At 29.0% G+C, this 19,238-nt stretch overlaps 1 protein-coding gene and 1 pseudogene across 1 annotated transcript; both read left to right on the forward strand.

The window, feature by feature from the left end:
• Window positions 1-6,664: 6,664 nt before the first annotated feature.
• LOC140673322 (cytochrome P450 4C1-like) lies at window positions 6,665-14,676 on the forward strand (annotated as a pseudogene).
• A 1,256-nt stretch (window positions 14,677-15,932) lies between these two features.
• On the forward strand, window positions 15,933-18,000 carry LOC140673178 (uncharacterized). The gene has a single exon (XM_072905901.1). The coding sequence runs from the start codon at window positions 16,865-16,867 to the stop codon at window positions 17,996-17,998; it is 1,134 nt and encodes a 377-aa protein (XP_072762002.1). The 5' UTR covers window positions 15,933-16,864; the 3' UTR covers window positions 17,999-18,000.
• The last annotated feature ends 1,238 nt before the right edge of the window (window positions 18,001-19,238 follow it).

The following is a 19,238-nucleotide window of genomic DNA, read 5'->3' on the forward strand; positions in this document are numbered from 1 at the left end:
TATGAATTCCAATATTCATCCCAATTAATCACAAATAGGCGTTTAAAATTGACACGGATATCATGTAAGTATATGTATTAGAAGATGAATTGCAAAAATAATGGAAAATTATTACGCATATTAGACGTTCAACATTATCAAGAAAATATATATTGCATATGTAAAAATGTTACGTGTTTTCTTGTCCAGGAACACACAAATGTATTCCTCGCATCTTCTTTCCTTTATTTCTCTTGCGATCAATCGGACGGTGATATTTTAAAAATAGAGCACTGGGAACATCATAGAAAAATAAACAATTAAATTGATAATTAAATGCCTTAAATTAAAACATATATTCTTTCCATTTTTTTGCCAACCTATGATTAACAACAGTCAAGAGTAAAAAGAATTATTAAAAAGAAGAACTATTAAAAAGAAAAGAAGGAAAAGTTATTTCTGAATAAGAGTCGGATTTTGTGAGGAATATCCATACCACAATCACAAATTGAAAACAGAAGTTGCTCGTTCTTTTTTATGTTAATTATTACAACAATACATAAACAATATTTTTTTGAGAGTTTTAAATAACATCTTGAGTAGATAGAATATAAAAATAAAAAATATAAAAGATAAAATATTTATCTTTCAATGATCTCATCTCTCCATACTTTTGCATGTACGTATAAAATTTCTCTTTTTTTAATTAAACTTAAGAGACAAAAGCGTGTCTCAAGTAAGGAATAACAAAGAATATGATTCTGAAGAATTATATACGCAACCAGCATTAGGTTCAGAATATTTTTGATTATTAAATTTTAATAACGCCGAAACTGATTAGATTTATAATAAATTTAATTATATAAATTAATGATAATCACTCTCGAAATAGAATACTGACCTGAGAATAATATAATTGTGTTTATGAGTATTAACATAAATTCAATTCAAGAATAGCAACAAGCTTTTTTGAAAACAATTTGCGGTGATACATTACTAAATGCGCGGATTGTTTTCGCTTTTATTTACTAAACTAAAGATTTGCTGAAGAGTTAAAATGTTCGACTACATACATTTTTCTCGTGAAAATTAATAAAAAATTTTTAAATGAAAGATTGATGATTTCTCAAATTTATTAATAATTTTTTGGTATGAAATAGTAAACTATTAAATTTTGAACAATTTTACAACGAAAATGTTAAAATTGAATACATATCGAATATATTAATTTAATGAATTTTGTGTTATTGTACGTGCTTTTTCCCTTTTGTGTAATTTTTTCCAATAGATAATCAATGGAATTTTATAATGGATATAAATTTTAAAATAGATATATTTTAAAGGAAAAGAAAATATGTAATATTTTTTTCAGAAGAATAAAAAAATTAAGAAATATGAATTACGTTCAAAAAATTCAGAAAACAATTATAAAAAAAAATTATAGTAAAAATTAAAAATTAAAAATTTAATTTAATGCACAAAAATTATAAAAAAAATATAGACTTAATTGTGTAAGATAAATTAAATGATAAGTAACGGATTTAAAGCAAAAGGGATACATTTATCTACATTTCCATCTACAAATATCTACAAATCCGTTGCTTATCGTATTTGTCTTTAAATTATCACTGAAAGAAAACTTTAGCACGAACACACCAATCCTTGAATGTGACAAAGAGACGGGGTTAAATGATGTTGAAGTGTGGATGTAAGTGATCAAAGCTTCTAATTTCAATTCAAGTTTGATTACACAATCTAATATTATAAATTATTCTATTAATGCTAATGTAATTATGCACATAATTACAAGTAATGATGCAAAACTTGTCTAGGTTAAAAGTAAATCATTATTTTTAATAAAGTTTGAATTTTAAACAGGAACAGTGTTATATTGTATAATTAAAGCACGACTTACAAAAATAAAGTTTATATTATTTTATTAATAGTGGCATCTCGAGAAGGATTTTTAACTGATTTGGACATCAGAAAAGAAATCGATACTTATGTTTGAGGTACGTATCAGAAAATTTTTAAAATTTTTAAATTTGTTACGTCCTGTCGGCTCCACGTTTTTCCTCCCACGAAATGAACAATAATCGTCCGATCGGTCACAAAAAAAAAACGGGTCGCGCAATAGAAAAGAACCGTTATTATCAAATAATGTTTAGACCTACTAAAAACGATATCTAAACAAATACCGGAAGGGATCAATAACGAAATCCTCTAAACAACGAAACAGACAAACACAGCTGCATAATCTTAAGAAAGAAACAAATAATGCCGCTACGCACTGTCGGCTCCACGTTTTTCCTCCCACGAAAATGAAGCAATAATCGCCCGACTAATCATAAAAGGGATCGCGCGACGAAAAATATGTTTTAAACATTGAAATCGATGTTCAAAGAAATGACCGAAAAGGACCAAAAGCAAGATCCCCTAAATAAATAATGGATAAAAACAGCCGCATAATCCCAAGAGATAACCAAATGAAGAATCTCCAAATTTCCTAAGAGGCCGTACAGAGCCCACCAATCAGCAACAATCAAAAATAAGGAGGAGAAGGATCTCACCGAACGACAGCTTTTACACATCAAAATCTCAAAAATACTCCCGCCCAAATTGTTAACACGCCCTCAAGATTTAATATAAAAAGGGAAGACTCGCGCATTACGATCAATCCAAAATTTAAAATCAGTTGACAGTACAACATCAGATTCATTCGGCACAGATTTTTCGGTCGTTCGCTGACTCAAGCAATTTGTCTACACTACGGGAGTTCCGTTTACGTCTTAAAACCTATTAGAGTCAGTGCTCAACAAAGACCACCCGCCGAGTAAGACCACAACTGGAGCCACAACTACACCAGCAGCTAAAACGCAACCAATCTGCCTAAGTAGTAAGTTTAATTTCCTTCTCTTTTGTTTTTTTTCTCTCATCGTCTCCTTTCTCCTTTATTCAACCCTGTTCTTTTACTAAGTATGTCTAAAATCGCGCCGATCCGCCGATTCTCGCGAGCCAACCGAGACCATAGATCGGACGACACGACCGTGTGCGAAATCGCACCGTAACACATATTATATTTTCGTAAATCTTTATTATTTTTTTTTTCTTATTATAAACCATTGTAACAAATACCAACCAGAGTAAAATCTTTAGAATCGCACTCCTTCCGCCTCTCTTCTGGTTGATGACCTCCGTACTTATGTAACACCCGCGATCCACACACACTCATACAAATAAATTTAAGGCGGATTTGATAATTTTCAATAAAGTTATATGTATAATGGTAGGGATCAATTGAATAAATGTTAATTTAAAAATTAAATGATCGGTAAACTTATTTAACTCCCTCACTCCCTCCACGCGAAAGATCACACAAGGTCCCGTCCCACGTAAAAGAGATTCGATTCTCTTACCAAAAAGAGACCACCGAGAGAGAGCGTTCGCATAACAGAGTAATAACGACACCCGTCGTTTACCTGTTTGCTAACCTGCAGCTCGCTCGACCGAGTCACTCGTCGATAAGACTTTTGACATCGGAACAATTCCTGTTACGCCCTTCCTTTGACTCATCCTTTGTACGGGCCTAGACATAACAAATTTATATATATCATTATTTAAGGAAGAATGATATACACATATATATGACAATTACAGAATCATGATACTACAGCGATGAGTATGTTTTCTTTTTAAACATGTTATAATAGACAAAAATTTAATTTAATTTGCCTTATCATTTTAAGAATACAATATTATTTACATTTTGTTTTTTAAAAGAATTCTTATTCTTGTAAATTTTAATATTTCGAAAATTTTATATTACGCTTTTCAGAGTCACGTAGTACCTGCCGGAACTAATTTACATCTTAATATCTGCGGAGTTCACAGAGACTTTTTTTATTGTTTTTGTATATGTTCAACATTATAAATAAAATATACATTGTAAACATGTCGCGTAATTTCTTATCTTAAGACACACAAGTGTGTTTTGTCTCGTGTCTCCTCACCTTCATTCTTTGATTGATCGCGAATGATGATATTTCAAAGAGAGAGAACTGAAAAAAACAAGAGCTCACTATTAAATGTTTAAACGTAATTAGCATGTCCATTTATTATATAAAATGTTTTTCCAAATAAATGTATTTTAAGTCTAGAACCTGATATTACACATTTATGCGATTAACGAAAATAAACACGGACAAGATACTTTTGTGAAAAATAATATAAATATTACAAATTTTTTGATAAAAACCGAACTTTGCTCGTTTTTTTTAATTAATTTAAAATTTTTTAATTCTTTTTTATAATTCTGTTTTATTTGTTACATCGATATAAACTTGGTATTTTCTTGAGAATTCTAAATAATATCGTGGATAGATAAAATATAAACTATTTATCTTTCGATAAACCATTGATCTCTTGATACTTTCATATGTAGATACATAAGTATAGAATTTAATCAAAATCAAAAAACATACAAACCCTCAGCGACAAATAACAAAAGAGAATATGGAGAATGTGTAGAATCTATTAGTCTATCTAATTCAGAGTATTTTAAATTACCAAATTTTAGTAATATTGCCAGATACTAACCAATTATATAGAATGTTCCAACTTTTGGTAGATTTACCCGTCAATTATTTATTGCAGATAAATATTAGCAACTATGGTTTTATTTTTTGATAAAATTTATCTCTACGAGTTAAATTATTATCTAGAAATATTTTTATTTGCTGATTGAAATAATGAGTAAAATTATCTTTCGGTAAAAAATTTAATAAGTAGATATGATATTTACCTAATAAGTGACTGACGAATAAATCTACTATAAAATTGAAACAATCGGCTCATTTTTGATAGCTCAAATAAATACATCAACAAATTTTGTTGATTAGAAATAAAATAAAAGTTATACATATTATACAAATTAATTTTTTTATTAGCATGTTTCAATACATTCAAGATATTCCGATAAGGTAATCTACAATACGTGATTGTGTATTTTGCGTTAAATATATTTTACTTTAAATAAGGTTACTTTTGTGATATCTTTTTTTAAATATTTGTTATAAATTTATAATATTTATAATATTTGTTATAATATATAAATGTAAATATATTCTTTATAAATATTGTATATAAATTTTATATGCTTATTATATAAAATTTTTAATATTTTAAAAACAATGTGAGGTAATAATGTTAAATAAAAAATATAAAATTTTAGAGTGCTTGTATCTTTTTATTTTTAATAAATACAATTTTAAAAATTATAACATTATTTTTGCACAAAAAAGCAGATTTAAACAATATTAGGTATATACATTTTAACACTACACGTTTCCACAACAATTTTCTTGACGCTGACTTGACATTTTGTTTTATTATCGCATCATTTTCAACGTCAGTCTTTTTTAATGACACTAACTTGACTTATTAGATTAATCATATATAAGAGCAAATGCAAACTTAGTTTAATAAACATTAGGTAAGATCCTCGTAGTCTTATATAATATTATGCTATAATTTCGTGCGATTGTAAGATAATGATTGTCGATATAACCAGTGAACTTTGTTCTGGTTTAAGTATGCATACAGCAATGTTAATAAATTAAGTCTGTTGATTAGACAAAAGAAAAAAAATTATAGGAATCAAAATTTTATTCTTCTCGTACTACTTATTGTATCAAACTCGTATACGCTTATTAAGTAAAAGTCTATAATTTGTTAAAGAAAAGAGAGATGAAGTTTTTGACAAAGAAAATGACACAAGTGTATTTCCCTTATTTTAATAAATTTTGAATATGTTATCTAAATAAAAATAAGAAATGGTACTTCTATTAAAATAGAATATTCAAAAATAACAACATAAACGAGTATTGTTCGTGGATTTTTCTAAGAGTAATTCATAGTGAGATACTAAACTGCTCAATGCACGTCCTGGACTGATTTTTATATACTAAATCTTCGAATTACTGAAGCGTTCGACAATATACACTTTTCTATGAAAATAAAAATTGGTTAAAGAAAAATAAAATTGTGTTTGTAACATATGTGTGTTATATTTTTAATTTCAATGTTAGTATTTTTTTTTTGAAAAAGATTTTAAACAATAACAATTACTATGTTAAATTAATAGTTCTACAATTACTATTTGAAATGGTTCCACAATTTTTATCTTCCCAAATAAAAATATGCATAAGAATGTATGATTTTAATATTAAAAACAGAGTGAGAGAGAGAAACAGTTTGAAGAATGGTATTTTTTTTGCGATAGAGGGTACAGGGAGAGATATAGGCGGAGCTCTTCCCCTGTCCACACATTTATTTTATAAAAAATTTTGAAAACATATCAAGGTTAAGATCATTGAGACATTTATTTTATAAATAATTTTGAAAACATATCTCAAGATTAAGATCATTGAGACTAAAATTGTTTTTCTAAAAATATTATTTCAAAATTATATATTTTAAAAACAAACAGACGTCACAAAATTCAAACAAAGTGTAATTTAGGAATGTACCCTCCATAACATATATAAAAATGAAAAAACCCGATTGTAAGTATATTTATCAAATGTGTTGTTTGGTCTTTAATCAAAATGGGATTATTCAACTTGCCTCTCAAGTATGAGACTCTGATTATTGTTAATACGCTCTTGAGCAAGAGATATTATAAGTGTATGCTTCAGATGTGCATTGTCAGTTCGCGGAGATTTGTTTTACTAGCACATGTATCAACTTGAAAAGATTTGCAATTCATTTAATACATTTTAAACATTTGAGTGGTGTTTCAATTGAACGTCGCTTCAGAGAATTTATCAGGTAATTGAGTAATACTTACTTATGTAAAATAAAACTTTATAACATTTTATTGCAATATTTGAACTAGAGTTAATAATATAATTCGTGTAAGTGCATGATATTTATACATAATTTTTTTTCTAATAACACAAGTTGTTAACTTTGTTTGATTATTATAATCATATTGTTATAATCTTACTAAATGTATTATATTCTTTTTGCACAAATCTTTAAAAGTTAGATAAACAAAGGAAAAAATGCTATGAAACAATCGTCATAATTATATAATTTGTATATGTATATTAAGTATATGGAAACACAATATGTTTATATGTGTAACGTGATAATAAATTTGATAAAAATCACATAAAATTTTCAAATTAACTTTTTGTTTATGGAAGTGTGCGAATGCTTAATTAATAGCTCCGTTTATTACAAAACAATTCTATCTTTGCTTAGTAATAAAAATATATTTTTAAATTTAAAGTACATAGGCACAAAAATTTGCACAGAACTAAATTTTAAATTAAACTTTAGAAAGATATTATGATGCGATCACTTAAAAATTTCTTTTTATACATTTATAAAGTAAATAAAATTGTAACAATGTTAAAATAACTGAAAAATTTTATAGATAATAAGATAAATATAATACTCGACCTAATTTTGATACTATTTATGAAGCACTGCTCAGAATTTGCAATCCTATTTTAAAATCTTAAGAAATTAAATATCATAAATAGTAACATAATTATAAACAATAAACGATAAAATTTTTTTGTTTGATTTAAGCCAACAATATATTTTTCATTATAATAAATAAAGTTATCATTATTTATAACTCTTCAAAATTATTAACTACATAAAATATATAGGATTAAGGTATTTTAATGATATTATCTTTGTCTTCATTACTCTCTTTTACACACACACACGCGCGCGCGCGCGCGCTTTCCCTCCCTCTCTCTCTTCCTTCCTCCCTCCCTTCCCTTCCCTCTCTCCATCCCTCTCCCTCCCTCCTTCTCTCTCCCTTTCTCCCTCCCTCTCTCCCTCCCTCTCTCCCTCCCTCTCTCTCCCTCCTTCTCTCTCTTTCTCTGTCTCTCTGTTTCTCAGACAAGGCAATTATGACAGTTTTGTTGTAAAACAAATATAATTTATTTTTTCATACGTGCAATGCAAGAACCATAAAAACAGGAAATTAAAAAAATTAAGCTTAACTAGTCGAGAATATTACATCAGGAAACAATGTTTATCACCATATTGTTATTATTTATGTTTATTTTACTGGTGTGTAATTATTATGTGCATCATGGAAGAAATGGACGACTTATTAATCTCATACCGGGACCACCAGGCCTTCCGATTCTTGGCAATGTATTGCAAGTCCAAGTTTCAGCAGGCAAGTATAAAACTTCTAACTTATTTACATTAATTTACAAACGGTCCGTAATTCGTGTACACGCAAGTAAAAGTTAAATTCACACATCTTCTATTTTGAAATACTTATTTAGCATTTATTGCATTATTCATCTTAGCACTTCTTTTTGCAATATCAATTTGCAATCCATTTTCCTAGTTATCATTATAGTCTGTTTTCAATATCTGAGTAAAAGTAACAATGAAAATTATGACAAAATTAATTCCTGAACAATTTTATATATTGACAACATATTTTTTAGAAGAGCTAATAAAACTGTTCTTTAATTGGGCTGATAACTATTATCCCATTTTTAAACTCTGGGGTTTCTCCATGTCTGTTGTGTCTATCCGTCATCCAGATGATCTGGAAGTAATACAGAAAATTAAATTTTTTGTAGATTATTTTTTTTGAAGACATAAAATTATGATTTAGCTAGAAAAACTTTGAAAAACTTTGGCTTTATAAGTAGATTTTTGCTTGTAAAAAAAAAAAGATTTTTAAAAAATGAAAAAAAGCAAATAACATTGACTCGACCGAAATTAAATAAAAATTGGAGATTTAATTATTAAATTATTTGTGTATCTAAGATAAAGTGGCATAATAAACTGATGTTCTTTCTTAAGATGTTTTCGATAATTTCAGACGATACTAAGTAGCACCAAGCACATTGAGAAAAGTCGTGTGTATGATACGTTAATTCCTTGGTTGGGCACGGGCCTTCTTATCAGCACAGATAACGTAATAAAATTAACATAAAAGCGTACATATTCTTTACTATATTACAGTCTGTTATCGATCTGTCTCCATCATAAAAAATCCAATAAAATGTTACAATTAGACTTAAATATTATCTTATACAATTAAATAATAAACTTATACAACTTCTTTGTTATAAAAACTAATAAATTTAAAAGAAATTTACAAGTAAAGATTATAATGATGGATAATTTCGCTGTGATACATGTATTCTCAAGCAAATAGCAGTAATAATAACGACAGCAGATATTTTAATTAAAAATTTTAAATTAAATTATAAACATTATTACACGTGCGCACGTAATATACTTTTAATTTTATTTCTTAATCCTTAAAGCTTTAATTACAAATTAATAATTAAATTTATGTTAATATTTGTTTCAACAATTCTTTCAGTAAAAGTTTTATAAAAAACAGTTTAATGGATTATAAAAATGAATGTTGTGATAAAAAAATTAATTTAAGATAATTAATATATTATTTAAAAATTAATCAATTAAACATTAAAGTAAGAATAAAAATGTAATTTTATATAATATTATTAAAACTTTTTATCGTATAATTTTACGTTATATTGTTTCTGCTTTAGGCACTAAGTGGCAAACACGGCGAAAGATATTAACACCTTCATTTCACTTCAATAAAATCAGTTTGTGGATATTTTGATTAAAGAGAGCAATTGCATGACAAAATCGTTGAAGGATGCTGAAGGAATAGTTGTAAAAGATTTATCATCATTTGTTAGCGAGTATACATTAAATGCGATATGCGGTAAGATGACTGTACAATTCTTATTGTTTTGTCTTATTTATAAAGATTTTATTCATAATAATTTCCATAATAACCATAGCTTACAGATAAGAAGATAGTTTATTCCTATATAAAATATCAATATTGCAATTAAAATAGATATATATAGAATTGGATTTTTTATACTCAAAGCTATATATGAAATATAATATTACAATAAATCTTTGATTGTATAATATTTTTATTTTATATAATCAATGCACTCATAGAAACTGCCATGGGCATCTCTCTGCAAAACCTTGGCGAGGCCCAGCAACAGTATCGAAATGCGATTCACAATATTAGCGAACTGATAATTTATAGGTAATTTATGTTTAGTAAATAATTGTATGATTTCTATGATCTTTTCTTTATATTATGATAATGTATACGATTATATAAATATAATTTGAAAAATAGATTAATTATTTAATAGTCATGTGAAGCTACAATTAATATAAACAATTAAAGTCAAAATATTGTACGTGCTAAATGTTTAATGTCAAAATATTGCTTGTAATTTTTAAAATATTAAAAATATTGAAAATATTAAAATATTAAATAGTTAGAAAAAATAAATTGAGCAATAAAATTTATAGGGAAATTACATTTACATCAAAGAATCTATTTTAATTTAATTTAACTAAAACAAATGGCTAATGTTTTAGGAGATTCTACATATTTTCGTAACATAGATAAATTTTATTTATATTCTCTATAATCACTTACAGTTTACTTTAAATATTTACGCTGACTTTAAATAAAGCTGTTGCAAAATAATATTATTTTTAGAATTATATAGTTTTATTGAATTACGTTTTAGAATTTTTAGGCCTTGGTTCTATAACAATTTGTTATTCTCGTTATCGCCACAAGGAAGAAAGCAAAAAAAAATCTTGAAAATATTGCATGGATTTACGGAAAAAGTACGTTCTAAATTATGTTATTTTAATCCTTTAAACTCTCTTTTTTGCGTAATATTACAATAAACCTCATAATCTTTGTACCGTAAGATTACATGATTAATCAAAAATATTAATAACACATTATGCTGTTAATATTATGCTATAGTACAATACCGTACTTATGTGTAGATCATTGCGGAAAGAAAACTTTATCACGAACGCACCAATGGTCGGTACTTGAAAAACCTTGAAAGTGATAAAGAGATAGATGATGTTGAAGTGTTTGGAAGTACGTAAGAGACCAGCTGCTAATTTAAGCTTGCTCAATCTAAAATTATTGTTGTAGTATTTGTACAAAACATACGTAATAATATAGCATATCCCAGATAGCCAAGCGTGATTAATCATATTAAACAGACTAATGCATTGCATATGTTGTTATACGTTTGCTGTACGTTTGCTAACATGAGAATACATCCGCAATATTAAATATAACAACATGAGTATTTATATATTACGCAATTAGTTGACGAAATTTTGAGTGCAAATAATCAGCGAACTGAAACGTTATGTTATCAGCAACATGACAACAACTAATGAAATTATTTTTTCTATAACATCATGATGGCAACAACACAAATATAATGACAAGATAAAGATATTGACAAGATATTGGTGTTAATATGTTGCCATCAATTTGCTGTTCTTAGAATTAGAAATCATGTGAGCTGAACCCGCCATAATGCTGTCTCACCTTGTCTCTAGTTTTTCAAAATTAGTTGTTGCAACAGTTGTCGACAACATGATTCCACAATCAGGACATTTGGCTATCTGGGATGTTTGTCGTAAAATTAAATCATTATTATTTCTAATAAAGTTTAAATTTTATACAAGAACAATATTAATTAAAGAAGGCAAAAATGAGATTCAGCTAATAGTTGTTTTTATTTCTAAAAAGTTAAAAAAAAGCGGCTGGCTATGTTGGACCTTTTAATAGCGGCATCTCAAGAAGGTTTATTAACTGATTTGGACATTAGAGAAGAAGTCGATACTTTTATGTTTGAAGTACGTATCAGTAATCTTTTTTTTTGTTTAGTATATTTAAGCATGTATGATTGTATTACGTTATACATAATACAATAATACAATAATTAATGATGATGATTACAGGGTTACGATACTACAGCGAGGAATATGACGTTTGCTTTATTACTATTAACTGAACACAAAGATATTCAGGTACTTTTTTTCAATATTATTGCAATATATTATTTAAATTACAATTTTTATTCAAAGTATTGTACAGATAATTATAGTGCAGATAATTATAGTACAAATATCAAAATTTTTGTTGCAACATATATATTCTATATACCAAATGCCTTGAAATTAAATGTCAACAGTTCGAGTGTATATAGGAGATCGACAAACTATGAATAAAAACTCCTACAAAATATCGCTCGGTTTTGGAAAAAACTAAAAAAAAAAAGATTTCACCAAAAATATAAAACAATACTACGATTATTATGTTTATCAAAAAATACCAGAAAATAAAAGTAATAAAACATTAAGATTAAAAAAGGGAGTAAAATTTTTCTAAAATAAAGTTAAAGGATTATAAATATTAACACGATACCACAGAGTCTTCTACGTAGACCACAAGAAATTAACCAATCACAGTTGACCTTAGAGAGAAATATTGAATATCATTAATTACTGCCCTTTATTGTAATCTGCTTACTTTAATTTATATTTAGTTTATGTTTATATTTTTGCCTTTCTATTATGAATTAATTACAATTGTTTATCAGAAGTCTACAAACGAATAATTAATTACCATCTGCCACAATATGCCAGATATTCTAATTTCGTTAAACATCCCAACATGGATTTTTGCGAATTTCTTCAAAACGAAGCAAAAACGAGCAAATCATTAAAAGACTTCTTTTCTTAATTTATCTTTCACGGTCCTAAAGTTTTGACATTTAATTTTGAGGCACTCTTTACATTAGTTTCTACATATATATCGAAAAAAAGTATTTTTAAAATAAATATAAAAAATTTATTTTGATTTTATTAAGAATTATTGATTTCATTAAGAATTTATTTGTATGTACGTACATAAGAACTAGAATATTAAACAATACATTTTAAATGTCATCGGTGATACAGGAACGTGTAAGGGTTGAAGTCAATACCGTGATGCAAGAGAACGGAGGGAAACTAACAATGAAAGCGTTGCAAAATTTATCATATTTAGAAAGATGTTTAAAGGAAGCGTTACGTTTGTATCCCAGCGTGTTTGCCATACTTCGAAAAACTGCCGAAGATGTAAAATTACGTAATGCTTTACTTTTTTGCTCTATATATTCTGGACATGTAACATACCACGAAATATAAATTATCAAACGTAAAATAAGTTAAATTGCTTTAACATTTTAAAAATACCAATATTATGTACATTTTATTTTTTTTTATTTCGTATTTTTGTAAATTTCAATATTTTGTAATTTTATTATATGATTCAGATTCATACAAAATTTATATAAAGTTATGTAATCCATTTTTTGTTGCATATTATTACGTACACGAAGTATATATTATCGAATGTAAAATAAGTTTAAATGCTTTAACATTTTGACAATATTATGTACATTTTCTTAAAAGAAATCTTCATTTAGGTAAATTTCAATATTCTGTAATTTTATAATATGCTTTTCAGAATCATATGTCATACCTGCTGGAATGATGATACATCTTCATATCTACGGAGTTCACAGAGATCCCAATTTTTGGCCAAATCCAGAAGTATTCGATCCGGATAGATTTTTGCCCGAGAGAATACAGAATCGTCATCCATATTCCTACAAACCGTTCAGCGCAGGACCGAGGAATTGTACAGGTAAATTGTTATTTTCGTTTCTGCTCGTGTCGATAATTTTTGATAGTGTCGATAAACTTTGAATTATATTATAGGTCAACGATTCGCTCTGCTCGAGTTGAAGGCTACAATAGCATTTTTGGTGCATAATTTTTACTTGTAACCTGTAGATTATTTAAAAAATCTGCAATTAAAGGCCGATTTACTACTTTGTCCTTCTCGTCCGTTTTATATGAAATTCATCCCAATTAATCACAAATAGCCGTTTAAAATTAACACGGTTATCATGTAAGAGTATAAAAAGTTGATAAATTACAAAAATGATGGAAAATGATTACGCATATTATATGTTCGACATTATCAAGAAAATATACATTATGTATGTAAACATGTTGCGTAATTTTTTTGTTTCGGAACCCACAAATGTATTCCTCGCATCTTTTATTATTTTGAGTGATTAATTTCGAACGGTGATATTTTAAAAATAAAGTACTGAGAAAATGATAAGAAAATAAATAATTAAAATGATAATTATATGCCTTAAATTTGCCTTGGTTAATAAGAAACTTATGAGCAAATGATAACAAACTATACTATAGTTATCGAGAGTTAAGATAAATATCAATTCAATTTTGAATAATTAAAACGCATATTGTCTCTATTTTTTTAACAACCTACCATTGGCAATAGTCCAGAGTAAAAAGAATTACTAAGAAAAGGAAAACAAAAAAAAGGTATTTCTGAAAGAAAGTCGGATTTTGTGAGAAATACTACTATTACAGATTGAAAACATAATTTGTTCCTTCTTTCTTATGTTAATTATTAAAACCATGCAGAAATAGTATCTTTTTTTAAAGTTTTGAACAATATCATGAGTAGATAAAATATAAAAATAACAAATATAAAATATAAAATATTTATCTGTCGATGATTTCGTCATTCTATATTTTCGTATGTACATACATATAAAATTTAATTAAAATTAACAGACAAAGGCGAGTTTCAAGCAACGAATAACAAAGCAGAATATGATTTTGCTTTTAATAAGAATTTATACATAGCCAGCATTTAGTTCAGAATATTTTTGATTATTAAGTTTTAATAACGCCAGAACTGATTAGATTTATACTAGATTTAATTGATAAGTATATTTAATCGATAGCTCGAATAAATATATATCAAAAAATTTTGCCGTTTGGAAATAGAAAAAGTAAACATATTATACAAATTTATTCTTATATTAGCATGTTTTAAAATATTGAAAGTGTTATATTCCATTGAAGTGATTTAATAAATGAATTTGTATATTCTTAATTCTTTATATTATAATAATATATTCTGAATATATTATAATATATTTTGAATTTGTATATTCTTAATTCTTTATTATTTTTTTATATTTCTCTTATATAACTTATATATCTCCTTATATAACGTCTCTGTATCTTCGAAGTGACAAGTGTATTTCCCTTTATATCTTTATTATATAAAATTTTTATAATATTTCAAAAACATGTTAAAATTGTATAGTGCTCGTGTCTCTTTATTTCTAATAAACGTAATTTTCAAAAGTTATAACATGTTTTTTGCAGAAAGAAAAGTAGATTTAAACAATATTATTATGTATACATTTTAACACTACACTTTTGCACAACAATTTTTTTGACGCTGACTTGACATTTTGTTTTATTACCGCATCGTTTTCAACATCAGTCTTTTTTAATGATACGAACTTGACTTATCAAATTATAAATGCAAATGCAAACTTAGTTTAACAAACATTAGCTCCTTGTATTCTTATATGATATTTTGTTATCATTTTGTTGTAAATATAAGATAATGATTGTCGATACTAACAAGTAAACTTTGTTCTGGTTTAAATATGCGCAGAGCAATGTTAATAAATTAAGTCTGTTGATTAGATAAAAGAAAAAAATTTATAAGAATCAAAATTTTATTCTTCTCGTACTACTTATTGTATCAAACTCGTATTCGCTTATTAAGTAAAAGTCTATAATTTGTTAAAGAAAAGAGAGATGAAGTTTTTGACAAAGAAAGTGACACAAGTGTATTTCCCTTATTTTAATAAATTTTGAATATGTTATCTAAATAAAAATAAGAAATGGTACTTCTATTAAAATAGAATATTCAAAAATAACAACACAAACGAGTATTGTTCGTGGAGAGTAATTCGAAGTGAGATACTAAACTGCTCAATGCATGTCCTGGACTGATTTTTATATACTAAATCTTCGAATTACTGCAGCGTTCGACAATAAGTAGTGTTATAGTGGGGATTCTAAGCCATGGGGCGCTGAGGGGAGTGCGGGGACGGGGGTATCTGAGAGGCGCGAGGGGTCTGTTAGGGAAAGGGGGGGAAGAAGGGTCCTACACACGTTCGAAAGTAGATGTTTATCTTTGCAGTTGATTTTATAGCCGGGGGGTATTTTAGAAGTCATAAAACTGTTTTTTTTTCTAGTTTTATGATCATTTTATGATCATTAGAATATTATGAAAAAAGAGATTTTAAGCGCCGACGTTCGGCAGCTTTGTACCCTCGCGGAAAATCTCCCATAAAACTGGAGCGAAACATCTTCCATAATTTTTAAGGAAAGAATGCAACGCACCAGCGCCATTATGGAAAAAAAAAAAAAAAGATTTTAATCGCCGGGGACATTTTAGAAGCCATAAAAGTCGTGTGAAAACAATAGAAATTTTGGCCGACGCTGCGACGAACATGTCGGAACGTTTTTATAGATGTAAAAGCGTTGACGTTCGGTAGGATGTGTTAAGACAGCATTAGGCGAAATATAAGAAGAATGAGAGCCCCGTCAAACCATAGTACGATTTGAAAGGGCATAGAGGAAGCTGTGGAAAAAAAAAAAAAAATTTGAATGGTTACTGTCAGGCATTAGAATTGTTAGTGACAGTGAATAGTGAATAAATGGAAAATATTAATTTCGAAGCGATAATAGACGAGTCGTCAGACGAAGAGCATGCGTTGTCGGACGATAGTAATTATATTAGTGATTGCAGTAATACCGATTTTGACGACAACGTAGTAGAAAATGAATAACTCCGTGCGCAAAATCAACGTAAGATTTGCGCCATACACTTTTATTATTCAACGGGTGCTCTAGCTCTCTGTGCTTCGTGTATGGACACCTTTCGAGATGACATCGGATTAATATACGAAATACGGAGACATAAAGTTACATCGCCCGATGAGGTGGATATGCGATGGTGCAGTAGCTGTCAAATTTTATTACATATAATAATGTCGCGTAATATGTGTTATGTTTGCACACAAAAATAGAGAGAGAAAAAATGGAAAACGTGCAGCAGAAAGAACGCGACTTGTTGGAGCGTTCCCAACAAGTCACCACATTGGGTGAATATTTTGGATGGCTGCAGCATTGCGAGGAGTTTATCGAAGAGCTTGAAGAACGCAGCCGTGTCAAGCGTCCGCGACTCTCAATCGGAAATAGACAATCTTTGGTGACAAGAATTGCGCGACTCGAGGGTGCAAAAACTCGATTGCAGAGACAGTTTATACCCAGTGGTGGTGATTATAGTAGTGAAAATAACTCGGAGAGACTCATATGGCGAGAGATTGATACGGCGTTTGAGAGCCGCATCTTGACTGATGCGGTTATAAATTATAATCACATCGAACCTCGTCAATTTTTGGAAGATGCGAGTGACATTGTGCTCGAGCACGTGCGAGACGTTATGCAAAAACATAACAGTGTGAAAGTGAATACAGTGTTTAACGGCGAGTTTGTGGCGGGCGATAAGCATGCCAATAAATCAATCAATACGAGAAACTGTGAACTCTTACATACATCCGATTTACGCGAGTGGTATGAGCGGCGAGTCGTCGAGCCAATCCTTGCATCGCTCGAAGAATTTCAGGAACGCGATAGCGGATGGGCATTATCGCGTATACTAAATTTGATTGTAAATATAAATAAATATAATCCTATGCGCGCCGGATGTTACGTGCAATTATCGCGAAAGATAATAATGAAACGAGCAGTGGTTAACGTGCAATCTAAAGACAATGCATGTTTTGCGTGGGCGGTAGTGGCTGCTCTGTATCCAGCTGAAAGATGCACACACCGACAATCATCGTACCCGCATTATACAACAGTACTGAATTTACAAGATATTGAGTTTCCAGTCACTCTAAATCAAATTAAAAAATTTGAAATTTATAATGACATTTCAATCAATGTGTACACCATCGAAAATGAAAACATTATCCCGATACGCCTTACGGAACAAAAGAGGGACAAGCACGTCAACTTGCTCTACGTACAAGATGCGCAAGATATCGAACATTTTGCATGGATCAAGAATCTATCTAGACTTGTTAGTATGCAACTCAGCAAACACAAGACTAAAAAATATATCTGCGATCGGTATGTATATTTAATAAAACTGTCTAAAAATATTTAAAACAAGGATATAAAAATTTTAACTTTTATTTTACAGATACATGCACTATTTTCACTCTGTCGAGAAATTGCAATCACATACAGTATACTGTGGAAAGATGAACGACTGCGCTATCCGATTACCAAGCGATAAGGATAAGTGGCTCGCATTCACCAACTACAACAGGAAGGAGCGACTACCTTTCGTCGTGTACGCCGACCTGGAGTGCGTTTTGGTGAAAAAAGAAGAAGAAAATTTTTATCAACATCACCAAGTATTTAGTATGGCTTATTATGTACATTGCTCGTACGATAATTCATTATCCGCGTATCATTCTCGTCGCGAAGCCAATTGCGTTGCATGGTTCACCGACGAACTTAAAAATTTGGCGCAACATGTAGAAAATATTTTAACAACCAATGTCCCCATGGTAAATTTAACGCAAAATGAATGGAAAAAATTTCAAAGTGCGACTCAGTGTCATATATGTGAGAAACCATTCTCGCATGATACGCGCGTACGCGATCATTGTCATTTGACCGGGCGGTACAGAGGTCCCGCGCATTCAAATTGCAATCTAAATTACAAAGAATCTTTTTGCATTCCAATAGTATTTCACAATTTATCTGGTTATGATTCTCACTTTATAATCGAGGAAATAGCCACAGCGTTCGAAGGAGGAATCGATTTACTTCCGATAACAAAAGAAAAATATATTTCATTTACAAAACATGTTAAAGGTACGAAAGACAAACCGGGAAATCACATTAAATTACGTTTCATAGATTCATATAAATTTCTCACAACAAGTCTCGACAAATTGGCGTCTTTTCTGAGCAAGGATAAACTCAAAATTTTACAATCGGAATATAAAAATTTATCCGCCGAAGATTTCAATTTATTAACAAGAAAAGGTGTCTTCCCGTACGAGTACATTGACTGCGTAGATAAATTGCAAGATGCGTGTTTACCATCACGAGAATCATTTTACAGTTCCTTGACAGGTAACACAGTATCTGAGAGCGATTACGCGCACGCTGAGATTGTGTGGAAGCGATTCTCCATTCGAACGCTAGGCGAATATAGCGATCTGTATTTAAAAATCGATGTTTTGTTATTAGCAGACATTTTTGAAAATTCCGAGAGAGTTGTATCAAGAGTTATGGGCTCGACCCCGCGTATTACTATACTCTTCCCGGTTACACGTGGGACGCCATGTTAAAGTATACGAAAATTATATTTGAATTACTCACAGACATTG

This window comes from Anoplolepis gracilipes, chromosome 14 (genome assembly GCF_047496725.1).
Source record: "Anoplolepis gracilipes chromosome 14, ASM4749672v1, whole genome shotgun sequence".
Taxonomy (NCBI): domain Eukaryota; kingdom Metazoa; phylum Arthropoda; class Insecta; order Hymenoptera; family Formicidae; genus Anoplolepis; species Anoplolepis gracilipes.